General features: G+C 35.1%; 1 protein-coding gene and 1 long non-coding RNA gene across 2 annotated transcripts in view; both read right to left on the reverse strand.

The window, feature by feature from the left end:
* The window catches only part of acad11 (acyl-CoA dehydrogenase family, member 11), an 89,979-nt gene extending 70,653 nt beyond the window's left edge, over positions 1-19,326 (reverse strand). Inside the window, exons 1-5 of the mRNA XM_051098068.1 lie at positions 19,178-19,326; positions 18,954-19,053; positions 17,110-17,235; positions 13,360-13,521; positions 13,075-13,239 (exon numbers count right to left, since the gene is read on the reverse strand). Of these exons, the coding sequence (XP_050954025.1) occupies positions 13,075-13,239; positions 13,360-13,521; positions 17,110-17,235; positions 18,954-19,053; positions 19,178-19,302 (678 nt within the window). The 5' untranslated portion in view covers positions 19,303-19,326. The remainder of the gene's footprint in view (positions 1-13,074; positions 13,240-13,359; positions 13,522-17,109; positions 17,236-18,953; positions 19,054-19,177) is intronic.
* LOC127155690 (uncharacterized) lies at positions 825-10,197 on the reverse strand. Its single transcript, XR_007825634.1, has 3 exons — positions 9,978-10,197; positions 3,143-8,354; positions 825-1,137 (listed from the first exon to the last, which is right to left on the reverse strand). It is a non-coding gene; the product is annotated as an uncharacterized LOC127155690 (long non-coding RNA).
* Positions 19,327-20,149: the final 823 nt, after the last annotated feature.

A 20,149-nucleotide genomic window follows, 5' to 3' on the forward strand; every position in this document is an offset into this window, starting at 1 on the left:
CACAAATTCCGTTGGGCGACCATTTTCAACTTTCTCTTGTAGCCCCGCAATTTTAATACTTTGCCGGCGGAAGCAGCCCTCCAGATCATCAAGTTTAGCGTGTAGGACTTTATTGGCGGCAACAATATCTTGGCAGAAAGCCTCTAGCTCAGAAATGCAGCCATCATGTTTGACTCTCGCGCCCTTCAGATTTGCTGCCAAAATAGGTGATAAGACCATGGTCTCGTTGTCAATGGTGGCACTGGCCGCTTGTTCAGTCAGTGTTTGCTTTTCCACTGACCGCTCGTCTGTTTTTGGCCGTCATTGGCCGACTGGTCACCTTTCTTTGTTTTATGTTTCGTCATCTTGACTTCAGATGTCAAAGGGTGTTATTTTGTTTTTATAATGATTAAATGAAACAAATTTTTTCGAGGTTGATGGAGGAGCCATACCCAACCTCCACCCCCTCCCCCCCTTTTATGTGTGGCTAGTAAGTTTTGGGGGCAAAATTTAGCTGAAATAAGGCCATAAAACCCATACTGAATAGTCCTGAACAAGACTTTTAAATAATCAGTGTTGTAAGCTAGAATATTTACTTCAAAATTATGCAAAAATCATCCTGCTTACTCATTCACAATATATTGATTTAAATTGTAAGACATGATTTGTGTTCGAAAAGCAGTATGCGACAATGGCCATGAATATGTCCTGAGAGACAAAAGGCCGTCCCCTAATGGCCCATCTGTGTGACTGTTACTTTTTAGGCAACTTAAAAAGAATGTGAGGAGATTGAAAAAAATGTTTTTTTTTTCTAATAATTTTTTTTATTTACAACACATACATAATGAAGATCAAAGACACATTATGATACATTATACACTGATCTAACCACAGAGATGTGAACAGACTTTGTGTCCTTCCTAAAAACAGATTCTGTTTAACAAGTGAAACCAGTACACCATAGGCTACCTGATATTTAAGTGTTTGCTTCTTCTTTCCATGGATTCATGGAAACACCATCATCAGTAGTCAGGGAGCTTGTTTTACCATAGAATAACAGTGTAGTTGAACATCTGATGTTGGTACAGCACTCTCAGAGGAAAACAGTTTGAAGAGACTCAAGTAAAAGTCAGCAGGATTCACCTGTGGTGCAGGTCACTAAAAGCACAACACAAAAAACCTCTGTGAGCATGTTAATATAAGAAGCATCTGTATTATGTATATGTGTATATGTGTGTGTATGTGTATACCCTCCATAAGTATTGGAACAGTAAAGACAAAATAGCTTTGTTTGCTGTGAAGTCAAGACATTTGCAAATATGATTAAAAGTTCAATATGAGACAAAACTACAGAATGTCACATTTTATTATTAGCTGCTTCAACACATACCAAATAAAAAGGAGAGCACTTTTAGAATTCATCTCACTATTTGATGTGAGCATAAGTTTTAGAACAGTTGAACTTAAGGCAGATATATAATAGACTAAAAGCTATTATTTTGTTGCAGATCCCTTGCGTGCAATCAGAGCAGTGAGTCTGCGAGCCATAGCCATCCCCAGACTCTTGGTCTCAAGCTTTAATGCAGCCAGTTCCAGCTGTTGCTTGTTTTGGGGAGTTTCTGCCTTTAGTCTCCCCTTCAGCTGGAGAAATTAATGTTCAATTGGATTTAAATCTGGAGATTGATTTGGGTATTCTAAGACTAATTTTTTTCCCTGATAAACACCTTGACTGAATTGGCAGGGTGTTTTGGGTCACTGTCCTGATGCAATGTGAAGCGCTTTCTGATGAGTTTGGTGGCATTTTCTTGAATACTGGTAGCCAAGACAGTTTTGTACCCTTCCAAATTCATTCTGCTGCTGTCATCATACATCAATTCATCATGAAAATTGAGAGAGCCTGTTGCAGAGACAGCCATGCATGCCCATGCCATGACACCTCCTCCACCATGCTTTACAGGTGAGGTTGTATACTTCATAACGTATGCGATCATTTGTAGTTCCCCTTTTTCTCCACACTCTTGATTTGCCATCACTTTGATAAAGGTTAATCGTTGTCTCATCTGTTCATAAAACTCTGTTCCAAAACTGTACTGGCTTTTTTTTGCAAACTCTAATCTTGCTTTTCTGTTTTTGGTGCTGGTCAGAGATTTGCATCTTGCTGTGTAGCTTCAGTAATTCTATGTAAAAGTCTCCTGTGGACAGTAGATTGTCATCACCCCAGCTTTCTGGAGGTTGTTGGTGATTTTACAGACATGTATATTAAGGTTTATTTTTATAGCTTTTATGATGTGCCTGTCATCAACTCCTGTTGATCAGTTCATTGTTGTCTGCTGATGACTCCGGTGGTCTCCAAACTCTTGATTTCTCCATGCCCTTTGTTTTTTTCCATAGCTCTAATTGACTTCTTATTTTCTTTTAGCATCCAAATTGCTTGCTTTTCTCTCAGAGTCAGCTCCCTCATCTTTATCCCGGTTTGTGTGTGTTGTCATCGAATGCAAGACTCAGAATGCAGAAGTCATGGATATTGTCATGGAACTGATACGACACATTCCCTGCTTTTAATATCTGAACAAATAATGCAACAGGACACAGCACTCAGAAAGACCTGTGAGGCAACTGTTTCAATACTTATGCTCACATCAGATAGTGGTATGAACTCTTAAAAGTGCTGATCTTCTTAGCTGGTAAAACATTTATGTGTTAAAAGACCCAATAATAAAATGTGACATTCTGTAGTTTTATCTCATATTCATCTTTTAATCATATTTACAGATTTCTTGACTCCATAGCAAACAAAGCAATTTTGTCTTTACTGTTCCAGTACTTACAGAGGGCACTGTATGTGTGTGTGTGTGTGTGTGTGTATATACAATGCAATGATGTTTTCATGCTCTAGCCTATATGATATAAAATGTGTGTGTGTGTGTATATATATATATATATACACACACACACACATTTTATATCATATAGGATAGAGCATGGAAACATCATTGCATTGTAAGAAATTTAGATACAGGGAATTGTCTATCATATTCAAAAATCACTAAATTTCAAACATTTTAGTTAGGAATTATATGTTGGGAAAAACCCAACTAGTAAATGTGTTCAAGTTTGTGTCACAATAACACATTAACTAACCCAAAAAAGCAACATTACTTACTCATCAGCATGATCTCCTCTGCTGGATCAAGTTGCACGTCACATCTTGTTCTTTTTTCTGAGCTAAATTCTGGGTTATTCCTCTCAGTGCGTCTTCATCCACAAATGAACAGTTACCGAGATGAACTTGATGAATTGTCAAGCTTCGTTTATGGAGATGATGTGGGCATTTACAAGTCCACACATCTCACGTGGACGATTTTAATATCAAAAGAGAAAGTAGCTCATGGGCGTGATCACATTAAAAATAATTAGCTCAGATGGGAAAGAAATGTCTGTTTGTCAAGTATTCACTGAGTTTAATTCAAACAGAGCACACCCTGTTTGTTTTCTTTATTTTACAAAAGCACAGAGTTTTGTTATTGTGAGTGTACACAAATAAAAGTAGACACTTAATGGTTTTGAATTATGTACAACTCTTATTTGTGTGACCAAAATCGACTTTTAGTGCTTTTAGTGTCTTTTGCACTGACCTTAAAAAAGACTGAGCTGATCATGCTGGCACGACCATTGACCCCAGGGAGTTAAAGGAGAAGTCCACTTCCAGAACAAAAATTTACAAATAATTTACTCACCCCTTGTCATCCAAGATGTTCAATGTCTTTCTTACTTCATTCGATAAGAAATCATGTTTCTTGAGGAAAACATTCCCAAATTTTTCCCCATGTAGTGGACTTCAATGGTGCCCCCAAGTTTGAACTTCTAAAATGCAATTTAAAAGCAGCTTTAAATGGCTCTAAACGATCACAGCCAAAGAAGAAGGGTCTTACCTAGCGAAACGATTTTTTTTCTTACCTAGCGAAACCATTTTTTAAACAAATTGACAACTTATTTACTTTTTTTAAGCTCAACCGTCTTGTCTCATGTTTGCGATGTGCATGCATAGTCTGTGTAATCCGGGTCAATATAGTTAGGGTATGTGGGAAAACTTCCATCTCATTTTCTTCAACGTCAAAGTCATCCTACATTGCTGTTTTAGCGTTTTTTTTTTTTTTTTTTTTGTAAAGGCCGTTTAATCTTCTCTGCATGTTCATTTTGTAAACACTGGGTTGGTACTTCTGCAGTGATGTAGGACGATTTTGAAGTTAGGAAAGAAAACAAGATGGGAGTTTTTCAACCGTATTGAAAAAAAAAAAAACAGAGTTAACGCAGACTTAGACAAGACAAGTGTTTGAGGTTAAAAAGTAGGGATGTGACGAGATCTCGTGGCACGAGATCTCGCGAGATCCGATGTGTCTCGCGAGACCAGTCGGATCTCGCGAGATCTCGTGACAGTATCCTCCCACAACATTTTGCCATGTTTACATTGCACTATTAATCCTTAAAATATTGAGGTGTCGATTCAAACACCCACGCGATTTTATTCCTAAATGACAACGAGTTATCTATGTCTATTAGGACTGTTTCACATCGCCAGTGTCAGTGGAGCGTGAGAAGCAGGTTTTGTCGCTGCCCATATTAATGAATCAGAAGGTCGGAGTAAATGTGAACGCAGAAAGAGCAACACAAACAGTCTTTTCAACCACATTATAATCATTATTTCTGTGTTACAGATATTTAAATAATAGAAGTACTGGGATAAAAGTTTATAGTTTGGGTATAAACACTTATTGTCTACAGTAGCGATCAAAATTAAAGTATTTTAACACGTGTATCTATTGTAACGCTTCTCCTCTTCCGCCAGGAGGTGGCGACAACTGCCCGTTTAAAAAAAAAGTATGTCATTGAATCATTCATTCAGGAGATTTCAATAGTCAAAGAAGTCTTAATGAAGTGAGACACTCTCCTTTATTGAATGTTTTTTGTTTTGTTTTGTTTTGTTTAAATGAATATATGTTTTTAAAAGACTTAAGCAATGAAAAGTTTGTCAGAACCACTAGTAAATAGTTATTTTGTTTAGTTTTCTAATCTTTTTTTCTCCAGAATCGTGAGAGAATCGTAATCTCCCATTTATAAAAAACAACTAGGATTCTCAATTTATCCAGAATCATGAAGCTCTTGTTTAAATGTTGTTTATTACTGCATATTATTCATTAAAATTGAAGTTTAATTTCATAAAGTTCAAAATGCACCTTAATTTTTTTGCATTTTTGTTTTTCAGTTGAATAAAAGACTATTTTCCCAATATATTTCATCATTGAGGATTTCTTAAGAAAAGTTTAAAAATCTTGTCTCGTCTCGTTCTCGTGAACCCAATCTCGTGTCTCGTCTCGTCTCGTGGGATTAGTGTCTCGTCACACCCCTATTAAAAAGTAATTAAATTGTCAATTTGTTTTAAAAATGACAGATCGTTTTGCTAGATACCTCGACTGGGATCGTTTAGAGCCATTTGAAGTAGGGCTGTGATGGTGGCAGATTTTTTCCACTGCCATGGACAAACTACCGTCGGTCATGCGGTGTTCAGATATATATATATATATATAATTTTGAAACATAAAAAAATGAGGCTCAAAAATTATTAATAAACGTGCATGTTTATTTCAGCCTACAAAACACTAAAGTAAATATCAAAGAAATTATATAGTTAAAAAAGAAAGTAGCCAAAATAAGAATGGTAAATATTAAAAACATTTGTTGCATAAATTCGTAACAACCTCGCCCAACCCTTGTCCGACGGCTCATCAAAATTACCGGCCCGAGTCCGACTGGAGCCCGAGTCTTCTCTCTCTTTCCCATTATACTGTTGCATCCATTAAAATACCTCAGTTTTGTTTTTAATAGGAATGTGATTATATTTCTTTTTGTTTCTTTATAAAGTTAATTTAGAAATACGTTTGGGACATTTTTTGTTTGTTAAATTAAGGTAAAGTAACTTTTTAAAGTAACGACCAAGCGGCCAGAGGCAGGCAGTTGATCACAGCCTATGTTCGATCAATTTTGCCTTCTCAAATCATCACGACTTGCCTAAAATAAAATCTTCAAGCATATCACAATGATATTGTATCACATATCACAAATAACTTAGATAAATGCACGCTATTATGCGCATACACTCGTTTGTTGGAGAGTGGAAGCAAAATGCGCTTTGCAGGACATGGAGGCGCCAGCGCAATCACTTGCAAAAAAGTTAAAATACGCCATAATCTTTGCTCATAAAGGTAAGCGTAATATATCATCCGGAACTATAAAGGGTCTCATATTATTTGTGTGCACTCACAATATCAACAAAATGTTGTGCTTTTGTAAAAATAAAGAATACAAACAAGATGCGCTTTCTGATGTCTCGGTGTTGAACAGGAGCGCTGCACAAAAATTAAACGAAACTCAGTGACTACTTGCCTTACAGTCAGGATAAATATATCTATAGAAAGCTTTAAATTGTTACTTTACTACTTTAAAACTAAAAAAAAATCAAATCGAAAACAAAAACTTTTTCATTATAAAATCCGTAGAGATGCATTTCTCTATAAAGGTGTGTCCAATGAGCAGATGGCGAGTCAGAATCGTCATCTTTGCGACACAGGCTCAGATAACACTAGTTTATTAGTAATTCATTCAAGTATCTCCTTATTTCCCCCCGACACATTCATGGTAAATACTTTTCCCGGAGCTTTGCAAGCTTTAGCCTATTGTGTGCGTTTGAACGCGGATCTCTTCCAGCAGCTGCGAAGGCACTTGCACTCGCTGCTGCTGCAGGCGTGGACACTAAACACGGCCACGGCAGAATAATTGTTGCAGAAACACTGTATTTTATGCTTGTTATAGACTGTGTGATGTCACACGCAGTACTGCCGGTGGCAATCGATGACCGCGGTGGCATGGTTGTCATTGCAACCGTGACAGCCCTAATTTGAAGCTGTACCTCAACTGCATTTTGGAAGTTCAAACTGTGGGGGCATTACTGAAGTCCACTATATGGAGAAAAATTCGGGAATGTTTTCCTCAAGAAACAATTTTTTATCGACTGAAGTAAAAAAGACATTAACATCTTGGATGACAAGGGGGTGAGTAAATTATCTGTAAATTTTTGTTTTGGAAGTGGACTTCTCCTTTAAATAACGCACAAATAAATTTAACGAAGACCTCGCCAAAGTGGACATGAGGCTATATTTCCTCAATACTTTATCATGTTCAGACCAAACTTGGAATTTATGACCATGTCCTGAGGTTACCTGCACAGTTTCAGCACAGTGCCACCTAGAGATCAGGAGATATGAAAAATGCCTAAATGATCTAGGCTCTGTTTCTCTGTCTTTCTTTGAAATACTGGCACCAAACTATGTGTGTGTCATCCTCACCCGTAGGTAACCACATCACATCAATTTGGGAGCAGTGCCACCTATTGGTTAAAAGTGATAAATAATTAAATATTATTTCTAGTGATTTTATTTATTATTTTTTGTCTTTTTGGGTAAAAATCATCTTAAAATGTCTATACTTGCTTAAAGGCCTTAAAAAGCCTGAACCTTGATAACTAGGCACGAACTGGCCATCGGGAGAATGGGGAGAATTGACAGCTGATTTGGCCTGCTGCCTTGATTTTTTTCTTAATTATTATTATTATTATATAATTGCCTGTTGAACATACTAAAGCGATTATTTCCGAATTGGCAATTCAATAATAAATCTCTAATAAATCATGAATGGGTTAGTTGTGACTGACAATGCTAAACTTCAGTTTGCACGCTCCATGCCTTCACCAAACAGTTTCAATCAGAGTAATCAATGCGAGAGATTTGAGAATGGAGTGGAAGTGCCTAGGTGAAGCAGAGAAGCAAAACTGTTCAGGATCTCAAGTGCAGGTCAGTTTCATCTGTAAATAGACTAATTAAGTTGGCTTGGGAAAGCCAACTTACTGAAATCCTATTTAAACTTATTCTTCTTCTTCTTCTTCTTCTTCTTATTTTTCTGAGCGCAAATTTTTTGGACACTAACTCCTCCTAGACCGTTCAAGCTACATACTCCAAACTCGGGTCAGATCTTCATACTGTTCTGACTTAGTGTGCTATATCTTTTCAGACTGGTTTGAGTTACGGTTTTCTTAAAAATGAATATTAAAAATCATAAAAAGTCCCATAGACTTTCATTGACCAAAAGTCCATGTCTGTTTGAACTATGTTTAATGTAAACTGCTAGAAGCCATTGATACTCAATTAAGCTTTAAGCTATCTATGTTCTTTCTAACTAATAACTAATCTATCTATCTATCTAACTATCTATCTATCTATCTTCAAACCTTATCTATCTATCTATCTATCTATCTATCTATCTATCTATCTATCTATCTATCTAACATTATCTATCTATCTTCAAACCTTATCTATCTATCTATCTATCTATCTATCTTCAAACCTTATCTATCTATCTATCTATCTATCTATCTATCTATCTATCTATCTATCTATCTATCTTCATCTATCTATCTATCTATCTATCTATCTATCTATCTTCAAACCTTATCTATCTATCTATCTATCTATCTATCTATCTATCTATCTATCTATCTATCTATCTATCTATCTATCTATCTATCTATCTATCTATCTATCTATCTATCTATCTATCTATCTTATATCTATCTATCTATCTATCTATCTATCTATCTATCTATCTATCTATCTATCTATCTATCTATCTATCTATCTATCTATCTATCTATCTATCTATCTATCTATCTATCTATCTATCTATCTATCTATCTATCTATCTATCTATCTATCTATCTATCTATCTATCTATCTATCTATCTTATCTATCTATCTATCTATCTATCTTCAAACCTTATCTATCTATCTATCTATCTATCTATCTATCTTCAAACCTTTATCTATCTATCTATCTATCTATCTATCTATCTATCTATCTATCTATCTATCTCTATCTATCTATCTATCTATCTATCTATCTATCTATCTTCAAACCTTATCTATCTATCTATCTATCTATCTATCTATCTTCTATCTATCTATATCTATCTATCTATCTATCTATCTATCTATCTTCTATCTATCTATCTATCTATCTATCTATCTATCTATCTATCTATCTATCTATCTATCTATCTATCTATCTATCTATCTATCTATCTATCTATCTTATCTATCTATATCTATCTATCTATCAAATCTTTATCTATCTATCTATCTATCTATCTTCAAACCTATCTATCTATCTATCTATCTATCTATCTATCTTCAAATCTTTATCTATCTATCTATCTATCTATCTATCTATCTATCTATCTATCTATCTATCTATCTATCTATCTATCTATCTATCTATCTATCTATCTATCTATCTATCTATCTATCTATCTTCAATCTATCTATCTATCTATCTATCTATCTATCTATCTATCAATCTATCTATCTATCTATCTATCTATCTATATCTATCTATCTATCTATCTATCTATCAAATCTATCTATCTATCTATCTATCTATCTATCTATCTATCTATCTATCTATCTATCTATCTATATCTATCTATCTATCTATCTATCTATCTATCTATCTATCTATCTATCTATCAATCTATCTATCTATCTATCTATCTATCTATCTTCTATCTATCTATCTATCTATCTATCTATCTATCTATCTATCTATCTATCTATCTATCTATCTATCTATCTTCAAAATCTATCTATCTATCTATCTATCTATCTATCTTCTAAATCTATCTATCTATCTATCTATCTATCTATCTATCTATCTAAATCTATCTATCTATCTATCTATCTTCTATCTATCTATCTATCTATCTATCTATCTATCTATCTATCTATCTATCTATCTATCTATCTATCTTCAAACCTTTATCTATCTATCTATCTATCTATCTATCTATCTTCAAACCTCTATCTATCTATCTATCTATCTATCTATCTATCTACCTTCAAACCTTATCTATCTATCTATCCAATAATGTATCCTAAAATCATGCTAGCAACTTGCTAGTCATGCTTAAATCCTGCTAGCGACTTTGCTAGTCATGCTAAAATCATGCTAGTGACTTGCTAGTCATGCTAAAATCATGCTAGCGACTTGCTAGTCATGCATAAATCCTGCTAGCGACTTTGCTAGTCATGCTAAAATCATGCTAGTGACTTGCTAGTCATGCTAAAATCATCTATGACTTGCTAGTCATGTTAAAATTTAGTGACTTGCTAGTCATGTTAAAATCATGCTAGCGACTTGCTAGTCATGCTAAAATCATGCTAGCGACTTGCTATTCATGCTAAATTCATGCTAGTGACTTGCTAAAATCATGCTAGCGACTTGCTAGTCATGCTAAAATCATGTTGGCGACTTGCTAATCATGCTAAAATCATGCTAGCGACTTGCTAGTCATTCTTAAATCCTGTTAGCGACTTTGCTAGTCATGCTAAAATCATGCTAGCGACTTGCTAGTCATGCTAAAATCATACTAGTGACTTCCTAGTCATGCTAAAATCATACTAATGACTTGCTAGTCATCATGCTAGCGACTTCTTAAAATCATGTTAAAATCATGCTAGCGACTTGCTAATCATGCCAAAATCATGCTAGGGACTTGCTAGTAATGTTAAAATCATGCTAGCGACTTGCTAGTCATGTTAAAATCATGCTAATGATTTGCTAGTCATGCTAAAATCATGCTAGTGACTTGTTAAAATCATGCTAGCGACTTGCTAGTCATGCTAAAATCATGTAGCGACTTGCTAATCATGCTAAAATCATGTTGGCGACTTGCTAATCATGCTAAAATCATGCTAACGACTTGCCAGTAGTCATGCTAAAATCATGCTAGCGACTTGCTAGTCATGCTAAAATCATGCTAGGGACTTGCTAGTAAAATGCTAAAATCATGCTAGGGACTTGCTATTCATGTTAAAATCATGTTGGCGACTTGCTAATCATGCTAAAATCATGCTAGCGACTTGCTAGTCATGCTTAAATCCTGTTAGCGACTTTGCTAGTCATGTTAAAATCATGCTAGTGACTTGCTAGTCATGCTAAAATCATGCTAGCGACTTGCTAATCATGTTAAAATCATGCTAGAGACTTTGCTAATAATGCTAAAGTCGTGCTAATGATTTGCTAGTCATCCTAAAATCATGCTAGTGACTTGCTAGTCATGCTAAAATCATGCTAGCGACTTGCTTGTCATGTTAAAATCATGCTAATGATTTGCTAGTCATCCTAAAATCATGCTAGCGACTTGCTAGTCATGTTAAAATCATGCTAGCGACTTGCTAGTCATGCTAAAATCATGCTAGCGACTTGTTAATCATGTTAAAATAATGCTAAAATCATGCTAGCGACTTGCTAATCATGTTAAAATAATGCTAGCAACTTGCTAGTCATGCTAAAATCATGCTAACGACTTGCTAAAATCATGCTTGCGATTTGCTAGTCATGCTAAAATCATGCTAGCAACTTGCTAATCATGCTAAAATCATGCTAGGGACTTGCTAGTAATGCTAAAATCATGCTAGCGACTTGCTATTCATGCTAAAATCATGCTAGCGACTTGCTAGTCATGCTAAAATCATGCTAGTGACTTGTTAAAATCATGCTAGCGACTTGCTAGTCATGCTAGAATCATGTTGTCGACTTGCTAATCATGCTAAAACCATGCTAGCGACTTGCTTTCTATCATGCTAGCAACATGCTTTCTTTCTAATCTAATCTTTCTAACTAATCTTTCTTTCCTTTCTAACAAATCTTTCTTTTTTCTTTCGTTCTAACTAATCTTTCTTTCTTTTTTCTTTCTTTCTTTCTAACCAGTCTTTCTTCTTTCTTTCTAGCTAATCTTTCTTTTTTCTTTTTCTTTCTTTCTAACTAATCTTTCTTTTCTTTCTTGCTTACTTTTCTTTCTATCTAACTAATCTTTCTTTTTTCTTTTTTACTTTTCTTTCTTTCTTACTAATCTTTTTTCTTTTTTACTTTTCTTTCTTTCTTACTTTTCTTTCTTACTAATCTTTTTTCTTTCTTTCTAACTAATCTTTCTTTTTTATCTTTCTTCTTTCTTTCTAACTAATGTTTCTTTCTTTCTAACTAATCTTTCTTTCTTTCTTTTTCTTTCTAACTAATTTTTCTTTTTTTCTTTATTTATATCTATCTAGCCTATCTATCTTCAAACTTTATCAATCAAACTAAAACTATTTCAAACTGAAAACCTTTAAACTTTCTTTAAACTAAAAGCTTTTAAAACTACTTAAAACTTACTGGCTAGGCTTTCTCAAGCCAACTTAAAGTTTGCTAACAAACTTTTTATCTAGTTGTAGTTTTGTCTTTGTTTACTTTTTCATAAAAGGTTTAGATGGAGCTAGAGCAGACAACAACACTTCCCTTATGAAAAGTAAGGATTACTATTACTATTATTGTTACCATAGTAACCACAAATTAACCATGGTTTTGCTACACTAACCATAATTTAACAATGTAATATGTAGTAAAACCAAATACAAATGGGAATCTTATTGCCAAAAAAAATATGATTACTGTACTTTTACTATAATAATATTATGATACATTTTTGTAAAGAAAAAATATGACCCATGTTCAGTATTAGGATTTTTCTATAAAGATATTGTAAATATGTACCTATCATCGTACTAACTTTGACCTTTAGGCAATTTAGAAAGTATGGGCTAGTTTTGTAAAATTTGGAGTGGGGGTTCAATCTTCAGCTGGCTGGCAGGAGCGGCCACTGACGGGTGATTTGTTGTGGGTATATGGGATGGCCTGGATGAGTGTGAGATTTCCCGGCCTGAATTTTCTCCTAGTCCGACCTCTGGTAATTGCTTGGAGCTACATTTATTATTATCATTATTTATTTATTTTATTATTTATTTTATTTTATTTATTTATTTATTAGTTATTATTATTATTATTTTATTTATTAGTTTTTTATTTATTAGTTTTTTAAGAAAAACAAAAACATTAAGAATTCTTACTGGCTCCAAACTTTTGAACGGTAGTAACATATACATCATGTATCAATACCTCTGTAGGGTGGAATATCAGGTTGTCAATTCGGAAATCGCCATGAACAAGGGACACTTCATTGTCGTTGGTTGGCAGGTTGTGGATCAGCCAATCAGAAAGTTTATCCATGGCTGCTATCTCTTTGTGGGCAGAAGCTTTGTACTGCTTTGTCCATGTGGAGACCTGGAAATGAAAAAAAAAAAAAAGAATTTCAAGATGGGTGAAAAGGTAGCTTGAAAGAATAGTAAGTAAAAATACTGATTTCAAATCAATATCTCATGATTGATGATTTCATTATCTCACCTGTCTCTTACAATAACCCGTTCCCTTCCCATATCCTAAGAGCCCAATTGTACCAACATCGAAGGAGTGAAGTTTGGCTAGCGTCTCCACAGCAGCCACATACAGAGCCGTCCGCTCTGCCGCACTGACCCCAGGGAGCCTCAAGTCCCTGAATATACGTCCCTGATGTGCAGACGTACATATACTGATTAACATCATCCTTCAAAGAATTCCTCCATTCATAAACAACTGAAAACTACATGGACTGATAAGTGGGGGGGAAAAAAAAAACAACCATGACTGCCCCCTTCTGGCCAAGTGTGTAATTTTTACTGCTTAAAGTGCCCCTATTATGCGTTTTCAAATATGATCTTTCATGCAGTGTGTCATGTAGCTGTATGTGAACATAAACTATCTGCAAAGTTGTGAAGCTGACAGTACACAATACATAAAGTTATTGTCTATCAAAAAAAAGAGTCGACTCACATTTGCCTAAACGAGTCGTCAGGATTTCAAATCTTTTCTGTTACGGCCACACGTCACGAAGTAACAGATTTGCATAATGTCCGCCCACGTTCTACATCGTGAACAACTTGCCCGCCCATAAAGTTCCATGTGGTTTACGTCACATGGAAATTTACACGTACATTATACGGAAGACGCTGTATCATACACTGTGAGTAAAACTGTTTAATATTCACTTCGAAAAGATGATGAATCTACAAAGATTGTATTTTCTAGCGATAGTTCAGCTGTGGACCCACTGTAGTCTATAAATGTGTGATTGATCCAGCTTGACTGTCTGTCTGTCTCATTCGTTGGAGTAATGATAAAGGATGGCGTACGAAGCGGCTTTCACACCGAATGCGGAAAGCGCTGTGCTATGAAACCCATTAGTTTTAATTTCTTCCGCCCTGTAAGGACGGCTTGTTTCTGCTTTGACTAAAGCGCACACAGAGCAAAGTTCAAATGAGTTGTTCAAATAAACTTTTGCCGCTGTGCTCTGAAGGGCTGAACTGAACCCAGCGACCAGCGCAGCGCTTTCCGCATTCGGTGTGAAAGCCGTTTAATGCATTATACATTGCTGAAGTTTACAACATAGAGGTGTGCCCGGTTCGGTTATAAAAGCAAATTGCGAGCACTTTCCACGGTAGCCCGTGCTAACTTGTCGATCAGCCACTTCAGCCGTTTCATCATCAGACTCTGGCTGGAATTGTTATGGTAAAATCGATGCCATCTCTTCTATGTATCGACAAGTATCCAGGACCGTCAGTCAGTTATGGCAATGGGCGTTTCGTTCTCCAACACGCTGTACGCGGTAGACCAATCATAAAGGACTGCGCCATCTGACCAATCACAGCAGTGAGGGCTCACGGAAAGGAAGGGTTTAGAGAGACTGATTCTTCGAACTGCTTCCCACGAGTCGGTTATGAATCATTTAAAAATGGGGTAAAATTAAATCTATTTTTGGAGAAAACTGAAGTGTTTTTTGATCTTGCATACATGTAAACCTATTTTGGGAGTCTATTAAAACAATATTAGAAACCTTTAAAATGGCATAATAGGGGAACTTTAAGATAAAGCTGTTACTGTGCATCTTATAGAGCAGTGGTTCTCAACCGGTGGGGCGCGGACACTCTTGCGGGGGGGCGCGAGTAGGCTACAGGATGGGAGCAAAAAAAAAAGAAAAAAAAAAAAAATGCAAATTCGTGATCTTTGTTTGGATTCATCGGATCTATTTTCGCTGCTAAAATAGACCAAAACAGTCATTATTTCATCAAAAATATAAGTGACTTAATATTATTAACTTGTTTGTTGAACTGTCATATGAAATCAGTGTCACATTTTCAATCGTGAGGTGAAATTAAGTGATGGTCAATTGTCAGCTCTCTTGGTCGTCAGGTCGTGTGATGTATGTTGCTGAACTGTATTCAAATGTTATAAATATAAAAACACCACATTTTGAAATTTAACTGCAGTATGTCAATTTAGTTTATTTGTGTGTGCTGCGCTCATAGACTTTAGAAAACGGCGCTCATTTGTTTGATCAGTGATGCGCGGGTTGATCCAAAATGAGCGGGTGCTTGCGGTCACCCGCGGTTACCCGCAGTTACGAGTCATCCAAAAATATTTTTAATGATATTCGGGTCGCGGCGGTCGGGTCGTTTGAAATAAAGATTCCAATTTAACCTTTGTAATTTATAGGAAATATTCAAGCAATAATGTATAAATTATCTCATGTATATCCTTGTTTAAAACTAGGGATTAAAAACGAATTCCAAGTAAAAACGGTATTTTTCTTTACATTTCCAGAGAGCGAAACGAACGAAATTAAACATTACTTAATAAATTCAAGGCATAATTTCCTTATTCATTTGATACAACTATTATAGCTATACAACTAATATATAAAAAATAATATTATTTTGTCATATTCGTGATTCCTGAATTTATATATGAAAACTTCGTTTTGAAGTGCATTCGTTAAGTTTGTATAAGAAAATTCTTTAGCCTATTGAGTTGATTTAATATTCTTGATAATTTTTAGAAGAAGTTAAAAGTTAAGAAAAAAGGAATTAGCTTGTAATCTATATATTTAGGGCTATAGGCTAATATTTTTCTTAACTTTTATTACACTGTAGATCGAAATAAAATAATTCTTGATCATATTTGACATCGGAGAATCACTGATATAATTTAGAGTACTTCGAAAACGAAACTATTTAAATCTGTATAAAGGAAAGACAAAATAAATCACAACAAGAACAATCTGTATTTTTCTTGTAATCAAGAACATTTCTTTTGACAAAATAGACTTCAAGCACTGATTATAACACAAACAAATCATCCTCCTGGCGACTTTTATTTTTATTTATTTATTTATTTTTTGTCAAAAGCGACAAATCCAGTGATTTTTACTGGTGTTTTTGGAGACTTTTGTGGTGTTTGGAGACTCGGAAGCACGAATCACCCTATAGTTAGGCCTACTGTGCTCAACGAGCAGCGGGTGCTGCCGTGAGCCCCTCTCCCGTCCAAAAGCACTCACAGGCGGTCAGTCTCTCAGTAGCCTCGCGCAGCAGTCAGAGCAGAGAGGAGACACACACCCCTCCGCGTCCAGGCTGCAAATGAATCGCGCATGCGCATGGGCGCCGATAATGCCAATTCCAAATTATAGCAATAGCCTAGTAATGATAATAGGCCTATAATAATAATAATAATAATAATAATAATAATAATAATAATAACAATAAAGCATGTAGCATCATATAATTATATAGCAATAGCCTAGTAATGAGGATAGGCCTACTACTACTCATAATAATATTAATGTCTGCAAGCTCACATTAGAAGTCTGGTGCTACTGCCAATTATAACAAGAGTCTTAGTAATGATAATAGGCCTACCAACCGCTACTGATGATAATAATAATAACAATAATAATAATAATGTGGGCCTAATAATAATAGCCTAGGGCTATCTATCTATCTATCTATCTATCTATGTATGCAAGGTGTTATGGTTAGTTTTGGGGGGGTTTTGCGGGGCGGGGGGCCCAACTGCAATGAACCAGCTTTGGGGGGGCCCAGCTTGCAAAAGGTTGAGAACCCCTGTTATAGAGAATTGCTTAAAATTAAAATTAATTACTTTAAAAATGCCTCAGTTTGGCTGTATTTGACTTAAATATGGTCCAATGTAGAATTTACATGAATTAAATAATAAATGAAGTGAATGAATGAATGAATGAATGAATGAACGAATATGAATGAGTACCTGTACATGTTCCATGATGTAAAACTCTGTGCCGATGACATGAGTATCTGTGCAGTACAGCACAGGATGAGGAACAGGAAAGCCAACAGAATACAGAGCCTTTTGAACAGCATATTCTCTATCTATCTGCAAACACATAATGTCTCAGGTTACTCAACATAACCATTAATTTTTCTACCCAATCACTGACCGCTGAAACTCACTTTCATATTTCATATTTAGCAGATTTACTCATGTAATTGTTTACACTCCCGTTTGTCATTCTTGAAACAGTATATGTGGACGTTTGGTCCTCTTAGACAAACAAAATTTTCTTCAAATTGTGAATGAATTATTTGGAGCAGTGGTTTCCAACCACGTTCCTGGAGGCCCCCCAACACTGCATGTTTTCCATGTCACCCTAATCAAAAACACACCTGATTCAGATCATCAGCTCATTACTCCAAGACCTGAAATAGGTGTGTCAGACTAAGGAGATAAGCAGGAACACGGTTGGGAACCACAAATGTAGAGAAAACGAGCACAGAGTGCTTCTCTTGTGGCACAGTACAGTTGACCGAAAGTGACTGAGCTGGCTTATCTAAAACCAGGAAGTAATTGTGCATATGGTCAATTACACATGCATACATACATACTGTGGCAGATTATAAATCTTTATGGTTCGTCTTCTTGATTTAAACAAAAATACAGTTAATGTTAGGTGAAATAGGCATCAAAATAAAAAAAATAACCAAAAATGTTTTGGTTCTGTCTCCCTCTACTGATTCACTTATACATTTGTGTTGTGTTGTCAAACTGACTGGCATAAAGTTGGCTTGACTTTGGACATTCCATATCTGCACATTTAGGGACCGTCTGTAAAGCTACAGTTTAATTTACAGTTTTAATATTAAAAATCTAAAAGGTGTGCTGTGCATCATACCTCACACCTGCATGAACACTTTACAGTTGGTTTTTTGACTGTAAGTGATTCCCCCTTAAATGCTATTGAGCTTTAAATAAAGGCATATTTTGCATTTGAGCCCATTCGATAGTGAAAACAATAGCATTTTTAACTTATGATTTACAATTTATTTTAATAAATATTAAAAATCTAAAAGGTGTGCATTATAGTTGACACCTACATGAATACTTTACAGTTGGTTTCATGGCTGTAAGTGATTCTCCTCAAATGCTACTGACCTTTAAAATATGGCATATTTTGCATTTGAGCCCATTCGGTAGTGAAAAAATAGTATTTTAACTTATGATTTACAGTTTTATTTTACAAACAATAAAAATCGAAAAGGTGTGCATCATACTTCACACCTACATAAACACTTTACAGATGGTTTTATGACTCTAAGTGATTCTCCTCAAATGCTATTGAGCTTTAAATTATGGCATATTTTGCGTTTGAGTCCACTCCATAGCGAAAAAATAGCAATATTTACAAATAATTTGACAGTTTATTTTAATTATTTTATTGTGTTTATTGTGTTTTATAAAGTTTATTGTGCATTATAGCTGACACCTACATGAGCACTTTACAGTTGGTTGTGTGACTGTATGTAATTCGTATCAAATGATATTGAAGTTAGAAAAGTGTATACCAATGTCATATGTAACTTTAGAGACGGTCCCTAAACGTGCGAATATCGAACGTCCAACGTCAAGCCAACTTTATGCCAGTGTCAAGTTGGACAGTCGGTGGTTCCAAAGTCCTTTTTGCACGTTCACAACAGCGTTGGATTGACCCGAATAAACAATATTAAACTCAACATTACAATTATTATACAAATAATCAGTTATCCTGCAGTTTCACGTTACTGTGATAGTACAATGTGCGCTGTAGAGAACAGTACCTTATGAGCTCCGGGCAGCAGCTCTCCTGTAGGCTTCTTTCTGAGCACATAACGCTTATCTGTAGTCTCAATGTAAAACGTTGGATTGGATTGTCCAGTTCTATTTAAATAATAATAATAATAATAATAATAATAATAATTAAAATACAACAACAAACAAACAAAACATGCGCATTGTTTGCATAAGGTGCACTTGAAAAAGGATGTGTTATTGAATTTCTTACCTGTACTGCTGCAGAGTTAATGTGCTGTTGCCTGAGAAGCTGTCAAGTTTCCCTGTCAGATATCTTTTCAGGTTTTTAATGTCAAATTGATGTTCTGGACGGACAGCGGTGGTTTGGCGATCCATTGCGTTACAAAGTGAAATCGAGAAATAAAGTTCACTTTGAAAGGATTGAAAGGATATTTCAAAATAAAAGTCATCAACGTCTAATGATGTACTGTAAACAGATCAAGCGCCAAAAACAAAAATAATGTGACATTTACTTTTACAGGTTTAAACGAATTCAGCAAGCATGTTTTATATAGGTGACTCGTTATGTACAGACAGTCTACTTAATTAATTAATTTATTTGTTTACTGTTACAACTGTCATATTGAATCACATACTGCAATAAAGATTTGATGATGAACATGATCAAGTGGATTTAATATAGGTCTATATAATATCAATCCAATAACAAGTATATGTATTAGTATATGCTAATTTCTGTTTTGGACCTTATTGGACCTAGTTCAAGTTAGGTAGCAATCCGTAGTGACCAGCATGCTAAGTAAGTATTTATTTATTTATTTGTTTGTTTGTTTGTTTGTTTATTTGATGAACGTTGAATGAACAGCATTTGTTTGAAAAACTATTTTGACATTTTCAATATCTTTACTGCAACTTTTACTCAGTTTAGTGAATCCTTTGTTAAATAAAAGTAATAATTTCTTTAAAATACAACAACTTTCTGACCCTAAACATTTTAACTATTTACTGCAGTATTTCCCAACCGCTGTGCCGTGGCACACTGTAATATAATACAACTTACAGTTTAAAAATACTATGAATGAACGGCAGGTGTCAGCACACTCTAAATAATTAATACTGGCTGTCGTTACGTGGTGCTCATCATTTTTTTTCTGTGGAGAAAAATTAAAACTACACTTTCTTCTATCGATGCGATTTGGAATCATATTTTGAGAGCTGCATG

The sequence above is a fragment of the Labeo rohita genome, chromosome 24, assembly GCF_022985175.1.
Source record: "Labeo rohita strain BAU-BD-2019 chromosome 24, IGBB_LRoh.1.0, whole genome shotgun sequence".
Lineage (NCBI taxonomy): Eukaryota > Metazoa > Chordata > Actinopteri > Cypriniformes > Cyprinidae > Labeo > Labeo rohita.